This window comes from Pangasianodon hypophthalmus, chromosome 10 (assembly GCF_027358585.1).
Source record: "Pangasianodon hypophthalmus isolate fPanHyp1 chromosome 10, fPanHyp1.pri, whole genome shotgun sequence".
Taxonomy (NCBI): Eukaryota; Metazoa; Chordata; class Actinopteri; order Siluriformes; family Pangasiidae; genus Pangasianodon; species Pangasianodon hypophthalmus.
The window spans coordinates 23,292,880-23,313,203 of record NC_069719.1 but is presented as its reverse complement, the minus strand read 5'-3'; the positions used below and the strand labels follow the sequence as shown (position 1 = coordinate 23,313,203).

The following is a 20,324-nucleotide window of genomic DNA, read 5'->3' as shown; positions in this document are numbered from 1 at the left end:
GCGCATCAATGAGCCTTGGGCACCCATGACCCTGTCACTGGTTCACAGGGTTGTCCTTCTTTGGACCACTTTTGGTAGGTACTAACCAGTGCATACTGGAAACACCCCATAAGACCTGCTGTTTTGGAGATGCTATGACCCAGTCGTCTAGCCATCACAACTTGGCCCTTGACAAAGTTCCTCAGATCCTTACGCTTGCCCATTTTTCCTGCTTCCAACACATGAACTTCAAGAACTGACTGTTCACTTGCTGCCTAATATATCCCACCTCTTGATAGGTGCAACTGTAATGAGCTAATCAATGGTATTCACGTCACCTGGCAGTGGTTTGAATATTATGGCTGGTTGGTGTATACTGAGGCGTGATGAGGCAGGTCAGCATCCCCCCTCATCCCCCTCAGTGTTGACTCTCCTCATTCAGTGCTGCTGATTGGTTGTTATTCAAAGGGAAGTCATGGGGTAGAATTCCAACTCAATTACTGAACTTACTCCAAAGTTCCAAGCATGATTTTGCAATGCATTTTACACCATTACTTAGTTGCTGAGGTTCCTATACATTTAAAGAAAATGGAAGGATTACACATTCTTTAAGCATGCAATTATCACAGCAGAAACAAAGTACAAAGTGAATAGAACCTTTCAAGTACATGAAAAAGGTTATATTCATTAATTTGATGTTTTTTGATAGGAAAATTGCTTTGGGGATATAACACTAGATGTTTGAATAACTTTCTGTCCCACTGTCTTCCTGGAGAAACAGTCTTGTCTTTCCTAGCTCTGCCCCCACCTTGGAACAGAGTGGCCTGTACTGATAACCTCAAATGAGTTTTAAAGTACAATCTATGACCATACCAGATTGGATAGGTATAAGTGGAGTTTATATAAATAAGGAGCGTGCTTTAGTGCCCTAATACCAGGGTCTTCCTGATTTCTTATAATAAGTTAATAATAAGCTTTCTTATTATTGTTTATGCCTGTGTAGAAAAGGAATATTTTAGGGGCTACTGCATATCACTGTCAAATTTGGTCAACTGTGGTTTACTGATATGGGTTTTCTAATGCTGATGGCCGATATGATGCAGATCTTTCCCTCCAGATACAATAGAACAACACAAAAACAGATAAGAATAACATACATTTGCTTAACTTTTGAACATTTCTGCTGCACTTCCCTCGTGAACCAGCAACATTTTAATTTTTTTTTTTTTTTTTTTTTTTTTTTTTTTTTTTGTGAGGGACTCGGTTAGCATGAACTGAATGATTATGGTTCACCATTGAGAGTGCATGCACATGTGAGAGCATGTGAAGAGGGTATGTACAATTTATACAAAAACATTAAGAAATATAGTCACAAGTGGAGATTATCTGGCCCAAGCACCCATAATATAGCCCCCAGTGGACAGTTCTTGCCAAGTTGCATCAAATAATAAAGATGCTCCAAAACATAATAAATATGAAATGTCTGAAATTGTATGAAATGTTGCTAAAAACCATTTGGCTGAGAGCGCCATGTTTTTGAAGTAACCTAATAGAAATTAAAATGCAGGTACAGATTAGCAGAACAAATCTGCACACCAAATTTCAGCTCAGTCAGACTTTCACTTCCAGAGAAACAGCTGAGGGCAGCCATGTTTTTGAAGTAACCCAACAGAATTAAAATCCTGGTACAGATGAGCAGAACAATTCAGCACATCAAATCTCACACCAAATTTCTACCTGGTTATCTATGTGTACCATTTGTCTACCATTCAAATTTCATGACAATAGGTTAGTGTTAACCCTGTTAAATGCCTGCTGAAAGCTGATTGTCTGATGGTGGCCATGTTTTTTTTTCTTCTTCTAAGTAATCAGATCACTTACATATTAGCGCAGATATACACTTTACCAAATTTCAGCTCAGTAGGACTTATGGTTCCTGAGAAACAGTAATTTGAACTTAGCCCCGTCCTCTATGTAGTGGGTCACAACCTGAACCTACCATTTAAGTTTTGTGACCATTGCTTATGTTAACTCAGACAAATGCCTGCTTAAAACTGATTGGCTGATGGTAGCCATGTTTTTTAAATAATTAGGTCATCATCAAAAATCCACATACACATTAGTACACAGAAGTTATATACAGAATTTCAGCTTGATGCAACTTACAGTTCCTGAGAAAAAGTTATTTCACCTTAGCTCCAGTCTGTGTATGATCACACCCTAGACATGGTAAACAATCCTGTTCTCTATATGCAAGCATTCATGAGTTTCTATCTGTTTATGTAACTGAGGCTCTGCCTCATCATAATTGATTAACCTGTGGCAGCCATATTGTTTGCAAATTTCAAAATGTTTTGGATAATTTTTAAGATTCACACTCTTCCGAATAATTTGACACCACTTTTTTTTCAGATTGGGTGAAAACCTAGACCCTATACAAAAGTAGGTTTTGCATGTTATGCAATTATTTTAAATTGGAGTGAGCAGGGCTAAATGGTTCAAAAGGCAAATTTGTTTACTTTTAGCCACTGAATCAAAATAATGAAGATTTACTATACACCTTATTTTACAAGAGATAAGCTTCTTTTAATGTACAAAAACATGAATATCACCACCTCAGTGGCCAATCTGCTTGCTTTACAAGTGGGTCCCAACAGGAACATACCTTTCAAGTCTGGTGATAATAGCTCAATGTTAAACCTGTCAAATTCCAGCTGAAAGCTGATTGGTCAGTGGCTGCCATGTTTTTTTTTAACTGATTGGGACATCAAATATCCACTTACAAATTAGCACATAGATGAAGTATACCAAATTTCAGCTTGATCAGACTTACGGTTCCTGAGAAACGGTTATTGTTACGCTTGGAGGTGGAGCTATGTAGGACCATGCCCCAAGCTTTGTGTATGACATCAGAATCTTATCCTGTATATGACTTTCAAGTTTCATGTGAATCCATTTGAGCACTCTTGAGTTGTGGCAGACATACTGTTTGTAAATTTCAAAATATTTGGTATAACTTTTAGGGATTCCACTCTTCCAAATAATATGACACCAATTTGTTGCAGATTTGGATAAAAACCTAGGAGGAGTATGCAAAAATAGGTTTGGCATATTATACAAATTCTCATAAATTACAATGGGTGGGGATAAATGATCTTTTTTTGCAAGAACCAAAGGAATCCAAAGAAAAAATAATTTTTTGCACGTTTCATGGTTCATGAAATACAGACCAAAAGGTAAAAACCCTGCACTATAGCACCACCATAAGGCCAGTTGGGCCCATCTCACTTGGCCATGAGTGCATGATGACTCAAACACACATGCACAGGACAGACATGCTGATTGGGCTTGTGAAAAGAATTTGATGAAAGTTTTACATGCTTGTCTGTTTAATAATCACACCGGACTCAGACAGAATAGGCACTATTTGCCCTTCTTTTTTCTCACTCTATGCATAAACATAATTTTGGATAGCTTCACGTACAAAAAAGATAGATTTTTAGACAAAATGTCTAGATTAGATCCATATAAACCAGTAATGTTAAACTCAAATTCTGTCCTGCTTAGAACAAACAACACACAAATACAAACACCAGGGTGTAGTTTTTGGTAGGCTAAATTCCTTCCCCCAAATGTATTAATTAGAAAAATAACTTGACATAAAATTTTCAATTTTGACCAAGAAAAAGTAGAGCAAATTTCATCTTCATATGTCAAACGGTTGAGGAGATATGCATTTTTTTTGTTGTAGGGCCCCCTATGAACCAATTGTTATGAAATTTGGGGGGTGGCCAGAGAGTGTAACACTTATTATGTATTGTAAAGTTCATAGAAATTTCATTGAGCTGCAGCAGCCAAAGGTTTGGCCAATCAAAAAATGTTTTAGTAGGTTGTTGTTATCAAACTCTCTATTTGCTACATTTCATATTTTATGCTGATCAGGTGAACGGCTTAGGAATAGTTTGAAAAGGAAGGGTTTTCAGAAAAATAAAAATATCAGAAAGTATATCAGCCAAAAGTTGGCCAATATATAGCAAAAAGATGCAGGAGGACTCAGCAATTTTGCTAATATAACAAGTTTTACTCTATTCCCTAGAATCGTGAAAACATAAAGGTAAATTCATTTATTATAGTGCCCCTTTCAGGTGGATATTTGTCATTTCAATTGGCTGCGTAGGGGTGGGATGTGGGACATAATGAACAAATTCAATGGCAACAGGTTAATGATAACTCTGTCATATAGCTGTTTAAGTAAATTGGGTTCAGTCTCATTAGAACTGATTGCCATGTGAATGCAGTATATCAAGTTTCACCTTGATCAGTCATACGGAGCTTGAGAAACACGTACCTGACCTTAGCCCTGCCCCTTATGCATGTCCACACCCCAAACTTTGCAAATGACCTCAGAATCTTGGCTTGTACATATGTTTCATGTTTCATGCAAATCAATGCAAAAAGTCATGAGTTAGAGCTGTTTGGGTAAATTATGTTCCGCCTCATTAGAACTGACTGCCACGTGGTGGTCATATTGTTATAAATGTCAACATGTTTTTGATAATTATTGAGGGTCACACTCTGCTGAGTAGTTTGACACCAAATTGGGAAGAGTAGGACACAAATCCTAAGACAAGTTCTCAAAAGGCGGTTTTGCATATTAAGCAAATTATCAAAAATTTTAGGGGTCCAAAAGGCACATTTTTAGGGGTAACGAATCAAAGTATGCAGAAAAGTAAGTTTCATTGTACCCCTTATTTTACCAATGATTGAAACCTGATTGGCCAATGGTGGCCACATTTTTAATAAACCATGCCATTATGAAAATTCCAATTACAGATTATCATAATGATGCACCATACCAAATTTTCAGCTCGATCGTATAGTTCCTGCGAAACAATTATCTGACTTTAGCTCCACCCCCTATGCATGACCATGGGTAGCACCTGACCGCTGCAACGTCATGCAGAAACATTCAGAATGGCGGTGGCTTCAGCAGTAAAATGTAGTTAAGTAGCTATCTTGTAATATTTGTGTAATAATTCATATAATTGACTATTACTAATGTCTTATTAATGCAAGATTAATCTGAAAATAAAAGAAAGACATACAATACAGTCAACATCATCATCTCACACGGATTCATTTTGCCATACAGAAATGCATAATTCTGAGTCCGAGGACGTGAAAAGCTCAGAGTAGAATGTCTGGGTTGTCATCAAGTAATTACGGTAATTCCAACATGTCGTGAATGCAGCGCATGCCCTAAACTTTGCACATGACCTCAGAATCTTGTCTTGTACATGCCTTTTAAGTTTCATCTGGGGGCACACAACCATTCATGAGTTACAGCTCTTTGAGTGAATTATGCTCCGCCTTGTTAGAATTGACTTGTGGCGGCCATATTGTTTACAAATGTCAACATCTGTGATAATTACAAATGTTTACAAATGTCAACATTTTTGATAATTATTGAGGTTCACACTCTCCTTAAACTCAACCTAAACTCCACCCCCTATGTATGACCACACCCCAACCTTGGCAGTCATCCTCAGAATCTTGTACTGAACAATGTACTGGAATGTATTTCCAGTCTGGCTCAAATGCATATAACCAATCATGAATTACAATTATTTGAGTAAACCAGCTTAGAATTGATTGATGTGTAATGGACAAATTGTTTATAAATGTCAACATATTTTGATAATTACTGAGTTTCTCTCAACACTCTCTGACACCAATATTGTGAAGACTGGCCAAAAATTCTTGGACTAGGTTGCAAAAGTAGGTTTTGCATATTACGCATATTCTTTGATACTTATTCCGTGGGTTCTCCCTATCATCACAATTTTGGTGTCAAACTGCTCTGCAGAGTGTGACCTTCAATAATTACCAAAAACATGTTGACGTTTGTAAACAATATGGCCACCACATATCAATCAATTCTAATGAAGCAAAGCATAATTTACTCAAAAATTCCCAACTCATGACTTTTTTGGACAGATTTGCACAAAACTTGAAACATATACAGGACTTGATTTTGAGGTCATGTGCAAAGTTTGGGGTGTGAACATGCATAACTGTTTCTCAAGAACTGTATGTCCGATCGAGCTGAAACTTGGTACACTGCGTCTCTCTGCTAACCTGCAAGTAGATTTTTGATGATGACTCAATTACTTAACAAATAGGGCTGTCATCAGCCAATCTGCTTTCAGCAGTCTTTTGACAGGGTAAACACTGAACTATTGTCACAAAACTAGAAAGTATGGTCTCTCTAAGGACCCCCTAATAATTGATATTCTTACACAACTTGGCTTCTGGGGGCACTATTCATGTTTTGCACTTAAAAACAAGCACATCTTCGTAAAATAAGGGTACAGTGAAACCATGCTTTTTCTCCTGACCCTCTGGAAATGCCTTTTGTCCTAGCTTCACAATATTGGTGTCAAACTACTCAGAATGTGAAGCTCAATAATTTTCAAAAACATGTTGACATTTGTAAACAATTTGGCCACCATATGGCCCCCTAGGGTTCACGAGATATAAAAAAAAGCATATTTTTGCTTTTTGGACTGTTCGTCCGATTTTCACCAACTTCGACTCAGATCATCTTCCGTCCACGCCAGCAATAATTTATGGATTTCTTGTTGCTAGACCAGTCTGAACTGTCGGTCCGAAACCAGTGATATACATTTTTCCACAGTGAGCCATTTTGTCTGTCCGCCATTTTGAGTCATGTTAAAAACCTACTTTTTCAGAGTCCTCCTAGACCATTTAGCCAATCTTCACCAAATTTAACATAGATCGTCATCAGAGTATGTTGGCAAAAAAACTTTTTGATATCTCAATCCGTTTCCATATAACGCATTGAAATAAGCGCCGCATAGTGTTTTATGCAATATCTTGGCAACACTACTGCCTATTGCACTGAAACTTGATATGCAAATTATGATCAGGCTCTGATGCTTGCTCTGATGCTTACTTTGCCTCTGTTGTGCTTGGCCCCGTAACTGCTGCTTGCAGCTATATTTAGGAGCCAAGTACCAAAGGTGCGTAGGCACCTATTGTTTTAGTCACTGTTCTTGTTATTAGGGGGCCAAGCACCGAAGGTGCATAGGCACCCTATAGTTATTCTGTTTTCTTCTTCAAATTCTTCTTCTGGCTAGGGTGTCTATGGCAGCCCATAGAACCGTCTGGTAAAAAGTTGTGAAATTTGGTACACTGATTGGGGAGGGTCTAAGGAACATTCTGACCAAATCTGGGCCAAGTGCTGCCAATGTTCTAGCACCATCAAATTTGGGCACATAGTACATTTATGGTCAACTTTTGAACCGTGTGTCCAAAATTTAAAAGGCATCCCTTGATTCCCTGGGTTGAGATGAGTTCAACGCACCCCATGACATCAATTTCTGCCTAATTAGATTTTCTGTGATCTTGGAATTTGTCAAAAAGCTTTTTCGCTACTCCTCCTACAAATTTTGTCCGATCACCACCAAATTTGGCAAACATCATCTTCAGAGTAAGCATCAAAAAAGTTATCAAAAGAATTTTGAATATTCCAAACGGTTTGTCCATAATGGGCCAACAAATCTGACAGCGAAGCTGCCAAACAGGAAGGGACACTGACACAAAACTCGGAAGATATCTTCAGGACAATGCCCTATGGCTATGCAAAAAATTTTGTGCCAGCACCACCCTACTGGTCAAAAGTAACCATAACATGTTAAAAAATGCTTGCCTTTAACTGCCATTAATGCTACTCCTCCTACAAATTTTGTCCAATCTTCACCAAATTTGGCTCACATCATCCTGACACCTGTCTAAACAATGCCAGCCAGCTGCCCATTTGGTCATCTAGACATTTCCTCCTACAGTCAGAGAATTCCACCACTGTCTGTGGTCAAAACATACACATCGTGAGTGAAACTACAAATCACTCTTGAATCCCTTTGCCTAAAGTTATGGCTCTGTTTTACTGTGATTGCTTAAGCAACAATTAGCATGTCTGTCAATGTGTAGCTTACCTAGTCTGGGTGCTTGGCCGCTTGCAGCTTTAATTATTATTATTATTTTGCTTCTTCTTCTTCCACTCGTGAGTCTATGGCAGCTCATAGAACCGTACTTAAGAAAATTACAAAATTTGGCACACAGATAGACTCAGCTCATTCTCAAAAACAGTCTGAAATGTTATCTGAGTAAATTTGGAGTCGCTATCTCAAACCCTCTAGCGCCACCAAGAGGTTAAATTTTCACTCATGTTTCTGCTAATAACTTATGAACCATAAGGGCTAGAAAAAAATAATTTTTTTCCTCTGACTTCTTGGTTTGTACCGAGTCGATTGCATACCATGGTTTAAATTTACGACCTGACTAGATTTTCCGCCATTTTGAATTTTCTGAAAAACCTAATTTTTTCAAACTCCTCCTAGACTGTTCGTCCGATTTTCATCAAAAGCAAATTTGTGCATCGTCATACTATGCCAACAAAAAGTTATGGAATTCACGATGATCAGACCATTCTTGAATACCGCGTAAACTAATTCAACAGCGAGCAGGATGAAATGGACATGAGGCTATATCTCAGTCACACTTTAGCATATTCAGACCAAAGTTAGTATAAGTCATAGCCATCATGACTGGAGTGTACTGCAAAGTTTCAGAACAGCGTCACCTAGTGTTCACGAGATATGAAAAAACATTTTTGCTTATAACTTCTGAACGGCTTGTCGTAAAATCATGAAACTGGTCTCTTTAGATTCTGTGAAGCATACCGAGAAATTTTCCTATGTTGGCCATTTTAGGTGTCAGCCATTTTGAATTTAGATGTAAAATGCTGTATTTTATGAACAACTTGGTGTGTTGTTGACAAAATCAATATGTGCCATCAGCACCATGCCGTAAAGGCACTCAAAAAGTTTCAGGACGGTGCCACATTGTGGTCAAAATTTATAAGAAATTTTCAAAAAATGTTAATAGCTTTTGAATACTTTTGCTTATTGTCATGAGACTGGTCTTGATAGTTTCCAAGGGTCATGCCGAGAACAATGATGCCAATCATCCTATGCTGGGGCGAACTTCCTTTGCCTCTTTTGTACTTGGCCCCATAATTGCTGCTATAATAATAATAATAATAATAATAATAATAATAATAATAATAATAATAATAATAATAATAATAATAATAATTAGTGCCAAGTACCATTGCCTATTTCAATAAATTGGCTAGATACCTTAAAAATACCATTAGGTAACTTATGAGTTATAAAGCAATATCAGCTACCTCTTCTTTAAATAGACAATAGAAAGAAATGCACACAAGCAGCTTTTTATGATTTTTAAATGCATGAAACTGATTGGCTGTTCTCTTGGAGTTGGTATACAATTGGCTGTGGCAGTGTGGTGCCTTATAGGGTGGAAATTTTTTTTAGTCAATATTCATGGCTACTTTCTTGCATGTGTTTCCCATAAAGTAGTTGCTGTGGTTACAAATGAGACCTAAAAACAATAATGAATATAACCATAATAACAATAATAATAAGCCATCCAAATGAACATAACCATTTAAACTTCACATACTACAAGGTAGGCCATAAAAAGGGACTTCCAACATATATATTTTATTTATACTATAACAATACATTTATAAGTACAACTAAGTGGACATACACTTGGTAACAAACGACAGGTAATTCAGCCAACTCTCACTGTTTATTTTAAAAAGAGAAACTGAACCGCATTTTTACATAATGATTAATGATTTTAATTATAAGTTTTAATATCATTACAGAAAACTTATATAGTGTATATATAGTGTACAGGGGTTTTCTCCTCATTGCTTCAATATTTCAAGAGTGCTGGTCACATATATGTACATTAGTCTAGCATATTTGACTGTACATTTTGTGTATTTAGGTTAAAAACATGCTGTATCCTCCTTTTAAAGTCAAACAAATAAAATGTCCCAGCCCTACAAGCCTCAAAGAGTGATCCAAGCTGGTTTGATAGAGTAGGATTTCTCAACCTGGGGACCCACTGCCCAACATATTTAGAAATTTCCCCTCATCCAAAAACACCTGACCCTACTAATCTAGAGATTAACTGAATCAATAAATTGAATAAGGTGATAAGAAACGCTGGGATACTGGGTATAATTTATAATAATGGTGGATTTGACAGCACATTTCAGTAACAGAAAAAACATGTGTCTTTGCTGATTTCTGAAGTCTCCTCTAACACTGATGTATAGTTTGGCATTACTTAGTGGCACCCCATTTCTCTCAAATTTCATAAGTACACAATCTCCTCAGTGATCCAGGCCTTTGGAATTGTGCCATAAACACAGTGGTTTGTCTGTCTTTTATGAAGTATAATCACACTTCTGTAGAGCATACTGTACATAGTAAAGGAAAACGCTGGGTAACCTTAATCCAGCTTGAGGAAATCAGAGAGTACTCCTGCAGGCCAGAGGACCAAACTGGTCTGTAATGTTTTCTCCACCAATAAGAAATGTTTCCCTGCATTCCCTCTAATTTTGCATATTTGTCACACTAAATGGTGTTAGATCCTCATAAATATATAGTAAGACAAGGGGAACATGAAGACGCAAAACACTGTTTTTAAACAAACATTTCATTTATTGAAGGAAAAAAATTATGCATAGGTTATGCACCTATATCGACCATGTGAAAAAGCACCTGGGTTGGGAGGGCCTAAACATAACTGGTTGTGCCACCTTTGGCAGCAACAACTGCAACTAAACGCTTCTAATAACTCAGTCTTTTTCTCTTCAATTTTTTTCTCTTCTTGCAGAATTGCATTAATTTAGTTACATTAGAGGGCTTTCAATCAAGAACTGCCCATTTAAGGTCCTGCCACAGCACCTCAATAGGGTTCAAGTAAGGACTTTGACTAGGCCACTCCAAAACCTTAATTTTGTTTCTTTTGAGCCATTCAAAAGTGGACTTGCTTGTGTGCTTCAGATCATTATCTTGCTAGATGACTCAATTGTGCTTAAGCTTCAGATCACAGACTGATGACTAGTCATTCTCCTTCAGGATTTTCTGGTAGAGAGCAGAATTGATATTCTGTCAATTATCCCCACACTATCACACTGCCAGCACCATGTTTGAGTGCTGGTACTATGTTCTTATTCTGGATGCTGTGTAACATCTGTGCAAGGGGTGGGATCTATGGCTCCCAAAAAAGTTCCACTTTCAACTCATCAGTCCATAGAACCTTATCACAAAAGTTTGGAGAGTCATCAAGGTTTGTTTGGCAAGTGTGAGAAGAGCCTTTATGTTCCTCTTGGTCAGCAGTGGTTTTTGTCTTGTAGCTCTCCCATGTAAATCATTTTTGCTCAGTCTCTTTCTAATGGTGGGCTCATGAAGGCTGACCTTGTCTGAGTCGAGCAAGGTCAGTTCCTGGATGTTTGTTTGAGTTCTTTTGTGACTTCCTGGATGAGTCATCAGTGAGCTCTTTTGGTAGGCCTGCCACTGCTGGAAAGATTCACCACTGATCCAAGTTTTATCGATGGCTCTTACTGTGGTTTGCTGGAGCGCCTGAGCCTTAGAAATGGCTTTGTAACCCTTTGCAGACAGATATAATTCAATAATGTTCTTTCTCATCTCTTCCGGAATTTCTTACGATCGCGGCATAGTGTGCTGCTTCTCGACCTTTTAGCCACATTGTTACATTGCCACATGTCACATTGCTGGAAAGGTTCTATTTAAGTGATGCTCAGATTCAACAGGTATGGCAGTAATCAATCCTGGGTGTGTCTAGTCTAATTGAACCCAATTATAAATTTGGTTAATTGGTTGATTGCATAACTAAGGGGTACTTACTTTTTCACACAGGGCCAGGTGGTTTTGGATATTTTTTTCCTTCAATAAATGAAATGATCATTTAAAAACTGTACTTTATGTTTACTTAGGTTTTCTTGTATAAATGTTGTTTGAAGATCTGAAACAATTAACTGTGGCAAACATGCAAATATAGAAGAAATCAAACATATACTACTGGTCAACAGTTTGGGGTCTCTTCAAAATTCTCTTAGTTTTGAAAGAAAAGCACACTTTGTTCAACTAAAATAACATTAAATTAATCAAAAATACAGTTTAGACATTGTTAATGTTATAAATGACTATTATAGCTGGAAACTTATGATTTTTAATGGAATATCTACATAGGCATAAAGAGAGTTATTTTCAGCAACCATCACAATTGTGTTCCAATAGCACATTGTGATAGCTAATCCAGGTTTATCATGTTAAAAGGCTAATTAATCATTAGAAAACCCATTTGCAATTATGCTACCACAGCTGAAAACCATTGTGCTGATTAAAGAAGCAATAAAAGTGGTCTTCTTTAGGCTAGCTAAGTATCTAGAGCATCAACATTTGTGGGTTCTATTATAGACTCAAAATGCCCAGAAAAAGAAAACAAGTCTCTTCTGAAACTTGTCAGTCTATTCGTGTTCTAAGAAAGGTTGTCTATTCCATGTGACAAATTGCCAAGAAATTGAAGATTTCATACAACGGTGTGCATCACTCCCTTCAAAGAACAGCACAAAAAGGCTCTAACCAGGATAGAAAGAGAAGTGGGAAGTACTTGAGAAACAGACATCTCACAGGTCCTCAACTGGCAGCTTCATTGAATGGTACCCACAAAACACCAGTCTCAACTTCAACAGTCAAGAGATGGCTCCAGGATGCTGGCCTTCTAGGCAGAATTACAAAGCAAAAGTCAAATCTGAGACTGGCCAATAAAAGGAAGAGACTAAGATGGGCCAAAGAACAGAGACACTGGACAGAGGAAAATTAGAAAAAATTGGATAGACAAATCTAAGTTAGAGGCGTTTGGAACACAAAGAAGAACATTTGTGAGATGCAGAAAAAAAAAATTTAAAGATGCTGGCGGAGTGCTTGACTCCATCTGTCAAGCATGGTGGAGGAAAGTTGATGGGGTGCTTCAGTGGAGCAAAAGTGGGATATTTATACAAGATAACAGGGATCTTGAACAAGGAAGGCTATCACTCCATTTTGCAATGCCATGTCATACCCTGTGGGCAGTGCTTGACTGGAGCCAAGTTCCTTCTACAACAGGACAATGACCCAAAGCACAGCTCCAAACTATGCAAAAACTAGTTAGCGAAGAAGCAGTTAGCTGGTATACTATCTGTAATGGACTGGCCCAGATCTCAACCCTCTTGAGCTGTTGTGGAAGCAGTTTGACCATATGGTTCATAAAAAGTGCCCATCAAGCCAATCCAACTTGTGGGAGGTGCTTCGAGAAGCATGGGGTGAAATTTCCTCAGATTACTTCAACAAACTGAGAGCAAGAATGCCAAAGGTCTGCAAGGCTGTAATTGCTGCAAAGGGAAGATTCTTTGACAAAAGCAAAATTTGAAGGTTAAAATTCTTATTTCAAGCAAAAATCATTATTTCTAACCTTGTGAATGTCTTGAGTACATTTGCTGTTCATTTTACAGCTCAATTGATGTATGAAAGTATGAAGTTTCATGGAAAATGCATAATATTACACACACACACACAGCATGGATATAGAAAGTCTACACACCCCTGTTAACATGGCAGGTTTTTGTGATGCAAATGAAACCAAGATAAATCATGTCAGAACTTTTTCCACTGTCAACTTAGAAATTAAGTGCAAAACAATCAGAAACTTTTTTTAGGGGAAAAAAGGATAAATAAAAAATGTACAATAACCTAGTTGCATAATAGTGCACAACCCTTAAACGAGTACTTTGTTGAAGTACCTTTTGAATTTATTACACTACTCAGTCTTTTTGGGTAACAGTTGATCAGCGTGGCACACCTTGACTTTCCAATATTTTCACAACCTTCAAAACAAAACATTCTAGATCCATCAAATAGTAAGGGCATCTCCTGTGCACAGCCCACTTCATGTGAGTCCACAGATTTTTAGTGGGATTCAGGACTGGGCTCTGGCTAGGCCATTCAAAAACATTGATCTTCTTTTGGTTAACCCATTGGTCATGTTGAAATGTGAAATTCCTTTTCATCTTCAGCTTACTAGTAGACACCTGAAAAGTTTTGCACTAAAATTGACTGGTAAAGAAAAGGAAGATGCTGCCACCACCCTGCTGCACTGTGGGTATGGTGTTTTTTAGTGATGTGCTTTTTTGCACCAAACATACCTTTTGAAATTATAGAATTATTATACCTTTTGTAATTGGTCTCATCAGACCATAACACATTTTGCCACATGGTTTGGGGAGTTTTAGTTGAGCTAGTTTTTTGTGAGAAAGAGCTTCCGTCTAGCCACCGTAGCCCAGACAAGTGAAAAATGAAAGATTGTTGTCACATGCAGAGAGTAATCAGTACGTGTCTGATATTCCTGCAGCTCCTTTAATGTTGCTGTAGGTCTCTTGGCAGCCTCCCTGGTAAGTTTTTGTCTTGTCCTTTTATAAATTTTGACAGGACCTCCTGTTCTTGGTGATGTCACTGTGGTGCTCCATTTTCTCTATTTGTTGATGATGGCCTTTTACGGTGTTCATTTGTACATTTAATGTCCTGGAAATTCTTTTATACCCCTCTTCTGATCCATACCTTTCAACAAGAAAGATATCATATATGCTTTGTAAGCTCTGTGCAGACTATGGCTTCAGCAGTCAGATGAAACCAAGATGATGTGAAGAAAATCCTACACAAATGGCTGTTCTTTATTTGGGGTTAATCAGAACAATTTCATTGATGACAGGTGTATGATAATTACTTTTGAACATGAAATTGAATGTGATTTTCCCCTAAAATGTTTCTGATTGTTTTTCACTTAATTTTTATATGTTGTAATTTCACACTGAGGGTGGAAAAAGTTCTGACATGATTTAACTTGGTTTCCTTTTTTTTTACATTGCAAAAATCTGCCATTTTAACAGGAGCGTGTAGACTTTTTCTAATCATCGTGTGTGTGTGTGCATATAACATATATAAAAATAATGATGCATAAAATCATGCAGATACAGGTTAAGAGGTTCAGTTAATATTCACATCAAACATCAGAATGGGGAAAAAATGATGATCTCAGTGACTCTGACCATCACATCATTGTTGGTACAAGACGGCTGGTTTGAGTATTTCAGAAACTGCTGATCTCCTGAGATTTTCACACACAACAGTCTGTAGAGTCAGAGGAGAATGGCTAGACTGGTTCTAGGTGACAGGAAGTCTATGCTAACTCAAATAACCATTCTTTACAATCATAGTGAGCAGAAGAGCCACTTGGAATGCACAACTTTAAGGAGGATGGGCAACAAAGGCAGAAGAGTACATCGGGTTCCATTCCTGTCAGCCAAAAGCAGGAATCTGAGGTTACAGAGGACACAGGCTCACCCACAAAATGGACAGATGAAGACTGGAGAAAAACCAGGCAATGTTTTCCCATTTTTTTCAGCTGTTCAATTTCTGTATTCTTTTATGCACTGTGCTGCTGCCACCTGATTGGTTGCATGAATAACTGCATGAATTAGCATGTTTACAGGTGCTCCTTATAAAATCAAAAGTATCTGAACATAGCAAATATTCTTAGCATAAAATGACCTCATTTTAAATTTTTTAATTTATTAAACTAAAATAGGTATAATGAATTGAGAATTGTTTATTATTATGTTTAGTAAATTAAGAAATGTTAGAAATGACTTTACTGGAACACTCTATATCTAATTTAATCTAATTGCAAAAGCCCAAAATCTTTATCACTCTAAATAGGCACTTGTAGCACACTATATATATTTTCATAGTTAATGAAAATAGTCATAGTCATATTTGCACTGTCTATAAGTCTTTTTTCTACAGGCTTAACAAGTTTGCCCTCCTGGTAAAAAAAAGTAGGTTTCCTTATTTAATTGCTATTCTCTTTTGTGCACAAAAAAAATTATAACCAGTATGTGTGTGTATATACATAGCCAACATTAACACTGGGTAGAACTCCAACTTTGCTCTCAGAACAGCCTCAATTCTTCATTGCATAGACTCCACAAAGTGCTGGAAAAAGTGTCTATTTCATGTTGACACGAATGCATAATTGTACGCATAACTACATAACTTGCAGATCTGTCAGCTAAAAATGTATGCTGTGAATCTCCCATTCTACCACATCCCAAAGATGCCCCATTCACATCTGGTGACTGGGGAGGCCAATGAATTACAATGAACTCATTGTCATGTTAATGGGACCAGTTTAAGATGACTTGTGCTTTGTGTCTTGGTGCATTATCATGCTGAAAGTAGCCATTATAAGATAAATTGTGGCCATAAAGCGATGCGCGTGATCAGCAACAGTAATCAGATTGGCTGTAGCATTCAAAGAATAGATGAGTCGTATCAATTAGCTAATACAACAATGACAACATTTCCAAGATTTTGTGGAATTCACTCCTTGAAGAATTGAGGCTGTTGTGTGAGCAAAAGGGAGGGGTTCTTACCCAGTATTAGTATGATGTTCCTGTGTGGAAAAAAAAAGTGTATGTATGTATGTATGTATGTATATATATATATATATATATATATATATATATATATATATATATATATATTTATTTATTTATTGTGTGTGTGTGCGTGTGTGTGTGCCATAACATTAAAACCTTGATTATCATAGATTATCTCCTCACAATTGCACCTGTCAAGGGGTGGGATAGCAGCAAATGAACAGTCAGTTCTCGATATTGATGTGTTGAAGCAGGAAAAATAGGCAAGTGTAAGGATCTGAGCAACTTTGACAAGGGCCAAACTGTGATGGCTAGATGACTGGGTCAGGTATGCAGTGGTTAGTACCCACCAAAAGTGGTTCAAGGAGGACATCCAGTGAACCAGCGACAGGGTCACGGGCGCCCAAGGCTCACTGATGCGCCTTGGAAGCAAAGGTTAGCCCATCTGGTCCGATCCCAGAGACGAGCTACTGTAGCATAAATTGCAGAAAACATTAATGCTGGCTATGACAGAAAGCTGTCAGAACACACATTGCAACGCTGCTTGCTGCGTATGGGGCTGCGTAGCTACAGACCGGTCAGAGTGCCCATGCTGACCCCTGTCCACTGCCAAAAGCGCCTACTTTGACAATGGGCATGTGAGCATCAGAACTGGACCATGGAGCAATGGAAGAAGGTGGCCTGGTCTGAAGAATCATGTTTTCTTTTACATGTGCAGTAATTTTTTTTGCGTTTTGGGTGTGCGTCACTTACCTGGGAAGAGATGGCACAAAGATGCACTATGGAAAGAAGGCAAGCCGGCAGAGGCAGTGTGATGCTCTGGGCAATGTTCTGCTGGGAAACTTTGGGTCTTGGCATTCATGTGGATGTTATTTGACACATACCACCTACCTAAACATTGTTGCAGACCAAGTACATACCCCAGAGTAATGTGCCCTGCACACTGCAAAAATTATTCAGGAATGGTTTGAGGTATCCTGCTAAAAGAGGCCAATGCCATTAGGGAATACCGTTGCCATGAAGGGGTGTACTTGGTGCCAGCTCTTCCCCAGGTAAGCTATGCACACAAACCCGGCTGTCCACATGATGTAGAAGAAAACATGATTCATCAGACCAAGCCACCTTCTTTCATTGCTCCATGGTCCACTTCTGATGCTCACATGCCCATTGTAGACGCTTTCGGCTGTGGACAGGGGTCAGCATGGGCACTCTGACCAGTCTGCAGCTATGCAACCCCATATACAGCAAGCAGCGATGCACTCTGCCACCTTTCCATCATAGCCAGCATTAACTTTTTCTGCAATTTGTGCTACAGTAGCTCTTCTGTGGGATCGGACCGACTGTCCTTCCTTGAACCACTTTTGGTAGGTACTAACCAGTGCATACCAGGAACACCCCGCAAGACCTGCCGCTTTGGAGATGCTCTGACTCAGTCGTCTAGCCATCACAATTTGGCCCTTGTCAAAGTCACCCAAATTCTTGCATTTTCCCATTTTTCATGCTTCAAACACATCAAATTCGAGAACTAAACTTTGAGAACTTGCTGCCTAATATATCCCACCCCTTGACAGGTGCCACAGTAACGAGATAATCAGTGTTTTTTATATATATATATATATATATATATATATATATATATATATATATATATATATATATATATTTATTTATTTTTTTTTTTTTCTTCACACAGGGTAGGATACACAGTGTCCTAAAAGTCTCCATACATAGGGGAAATAATTTTTTTTTAGCAAAATGTCTTCCACAATTTTACAAATTATATTACAATTTTTTTTTCAAATAGCCTTGAAAAGAATGCCTATGAAGGTTTTGAAATCATTCTCATGGCTGGAGCAGGAAGCTGTTGCAAGGTTGCAATTGACTATAACAGGAAACATGGCAAGCACATCACACACAACACTGTTGCCAAACTTATTAACAAATTCAAAATGACTTGAAGTGGAGAAGTGACATCCACGTCAACCGAGAACATCTACTCATGAAGGCACAACCGACGTGGTGCTGGCATACATCGTCCCCTAAGTATGGAGACCTTTGGGACACAGTGTATGTATGTATATGTGTGTGTGTAAATACATATATATGTGCCCAAAAGTATGTACATATATATATATATATATATACACATATATATATATATATATACACATATATATATATATATATATATATATATATATATATATATATATATATATATATATATATATATATATATACACACACACACATATATGTGGCCAAAAGTAGGTGGGCAGCTGGACAGCTGACCATCACACGTATATGTGGGCCTTCCCCAAACTGTTGCCACAAAGTTGGAAGCACAAATTATATAAGATGTCTTTGTATGCTGTACCATTACAATTTATCTTCACTGGAACTAAGGGGCCCAAACATGTTCCATCATGACAGTGCCCCTGTGCACAAAGTGAGGTCCATAGGTTGGTGCAGAAGAACTCAAGTGCCCTGAACAGAACCCTGACCTTAACCCCAGAGAACACCCTTGAGATGAACTAGAACACCGACTACACCCCAGGCCTCCTCACCCAACATCAGTGCCTGACCACACGACGGCTCTTGAGGCTGAATGGGCAAATCCCTACTGCCATGTTCAAAAATCTAGTGGAAAGCCTTCCCAAAAGAGTGGAGGTTATTATAACAGCAAAAGGCAGCTAAATCTGGAATAGGATGTTCAAAACTATGAGTGTTATGGACAGGTGTCCGCAAACTTTTGGCCATGTTGTGTGTATATATACACATACATACACACACACACACACACATATACAGTGGATATAAAAAGTCTACACACCCCGTTAAAATTGCAGGTTTTTGCCGCTGTGATGAAAAATGAAACCAAGATTAATCATATTAGATCTTTTCCCCCTTTTAATATAATAATAGCAACCAACAAAATTCAAGTGAAAATCAAAAATAGAAATGTTTTAGGGGAGAAAAAAGAAAAAGAAAAAATACATTAAACTGGTGGCCTAAGTGTGCACCCCCATTTATAATGGGGCATGTGACTGTGCCCAGAATTAACCAATTACATTCAAACAAATGTTTAAAAGTAATTATCATACACCTGTCATCAACAAAGCAATTCTGATTAAGCCCAAATAAAGATCAGCTTTTCTGTAGGATTTTCTTGACGTCTTTTTGGTTTCATCCGGCTGCTGAACCCATGGTCCGCAAAGATCTTACAAAGCATGTACGGAATCTCCCTGTTAAAAGGTCTCCTTCAGGAGGTACAAAAGAACGCCTGAAGGTCAAAAGAATTTTCTAAACATTAGCTGTACCATTAAACACTGAGAAGGCCATCATTATGAAGTGGAGAAAATGGGGCACCACACTGACATTACCAAAAACAGGACATCCCTTCAAATTTTTTTTTTTTACATCACAAAAACCTGCAATTTTAACATGGGTGTTTAGACTTTTTACATCCACAGTATGTATGTATGTGTATATATATATATATATATATATACACATATATATACACACATACATACTCCCTCTCTTGCTGAAATACTATGTCTATCCATAACTTTTTAAGTTTGCTTTTGTTTGCAATGTTGATTATACATCAGCAACTTTTGACCAAATAGAAAAAAATAATAAAAATAACTGTGCCATTGCATATTACAATATAATAAATGATATGTGGACATGCACCACTTTTTCTTTTCTGTTTATATACTATTTGATGACATCATAACCGCCCTATAACCATGACGTCCACCACCTCGCCTTTGTGCAGCTCCACGTATTGCTCTGTTTTAGGAGGCAACATCAGAAGGCCGTTGGCACTGCGCATGCTCATTAGCCGACTACTCATTTGATTTCCTAACCAAAA

General features: G+C 37.8%; 1 protein-coding gene across 23 annotated transcripts in view; it reads right to left on the bottom strand.

The window, feature by feature from the left end:
* LOC113533992 (gephyrin) overlaps window positions 1–20,324 on the bottom strand; it is a 160,434-nt gene that overhangs the window by 20,926 nt on the left and 119,184 nt on the right. For 9 of the 23 annotated variants that reach the window (XM_034307804.2, XM_034307806.2, XM_053237847.1 and 6 more), the window contains one exon: window positions 9,571–20,314. The exons of the other annotated variants lie outside the window; for them this stretch is intronic. In XM_034307804.2, the coding sequence (XP_034163695.1) occupies window positions 20,181–20,314 (134 nt within the window). In that variant the 3' untranslated portion in view covers window positions 9,571–20,180. Of the gene's footprint in view, window positions 1–9,570; window positions 20,315–20,324 lie in introns of those variants that run through there. 23 annotated transcript variants of the gene reach the window in all.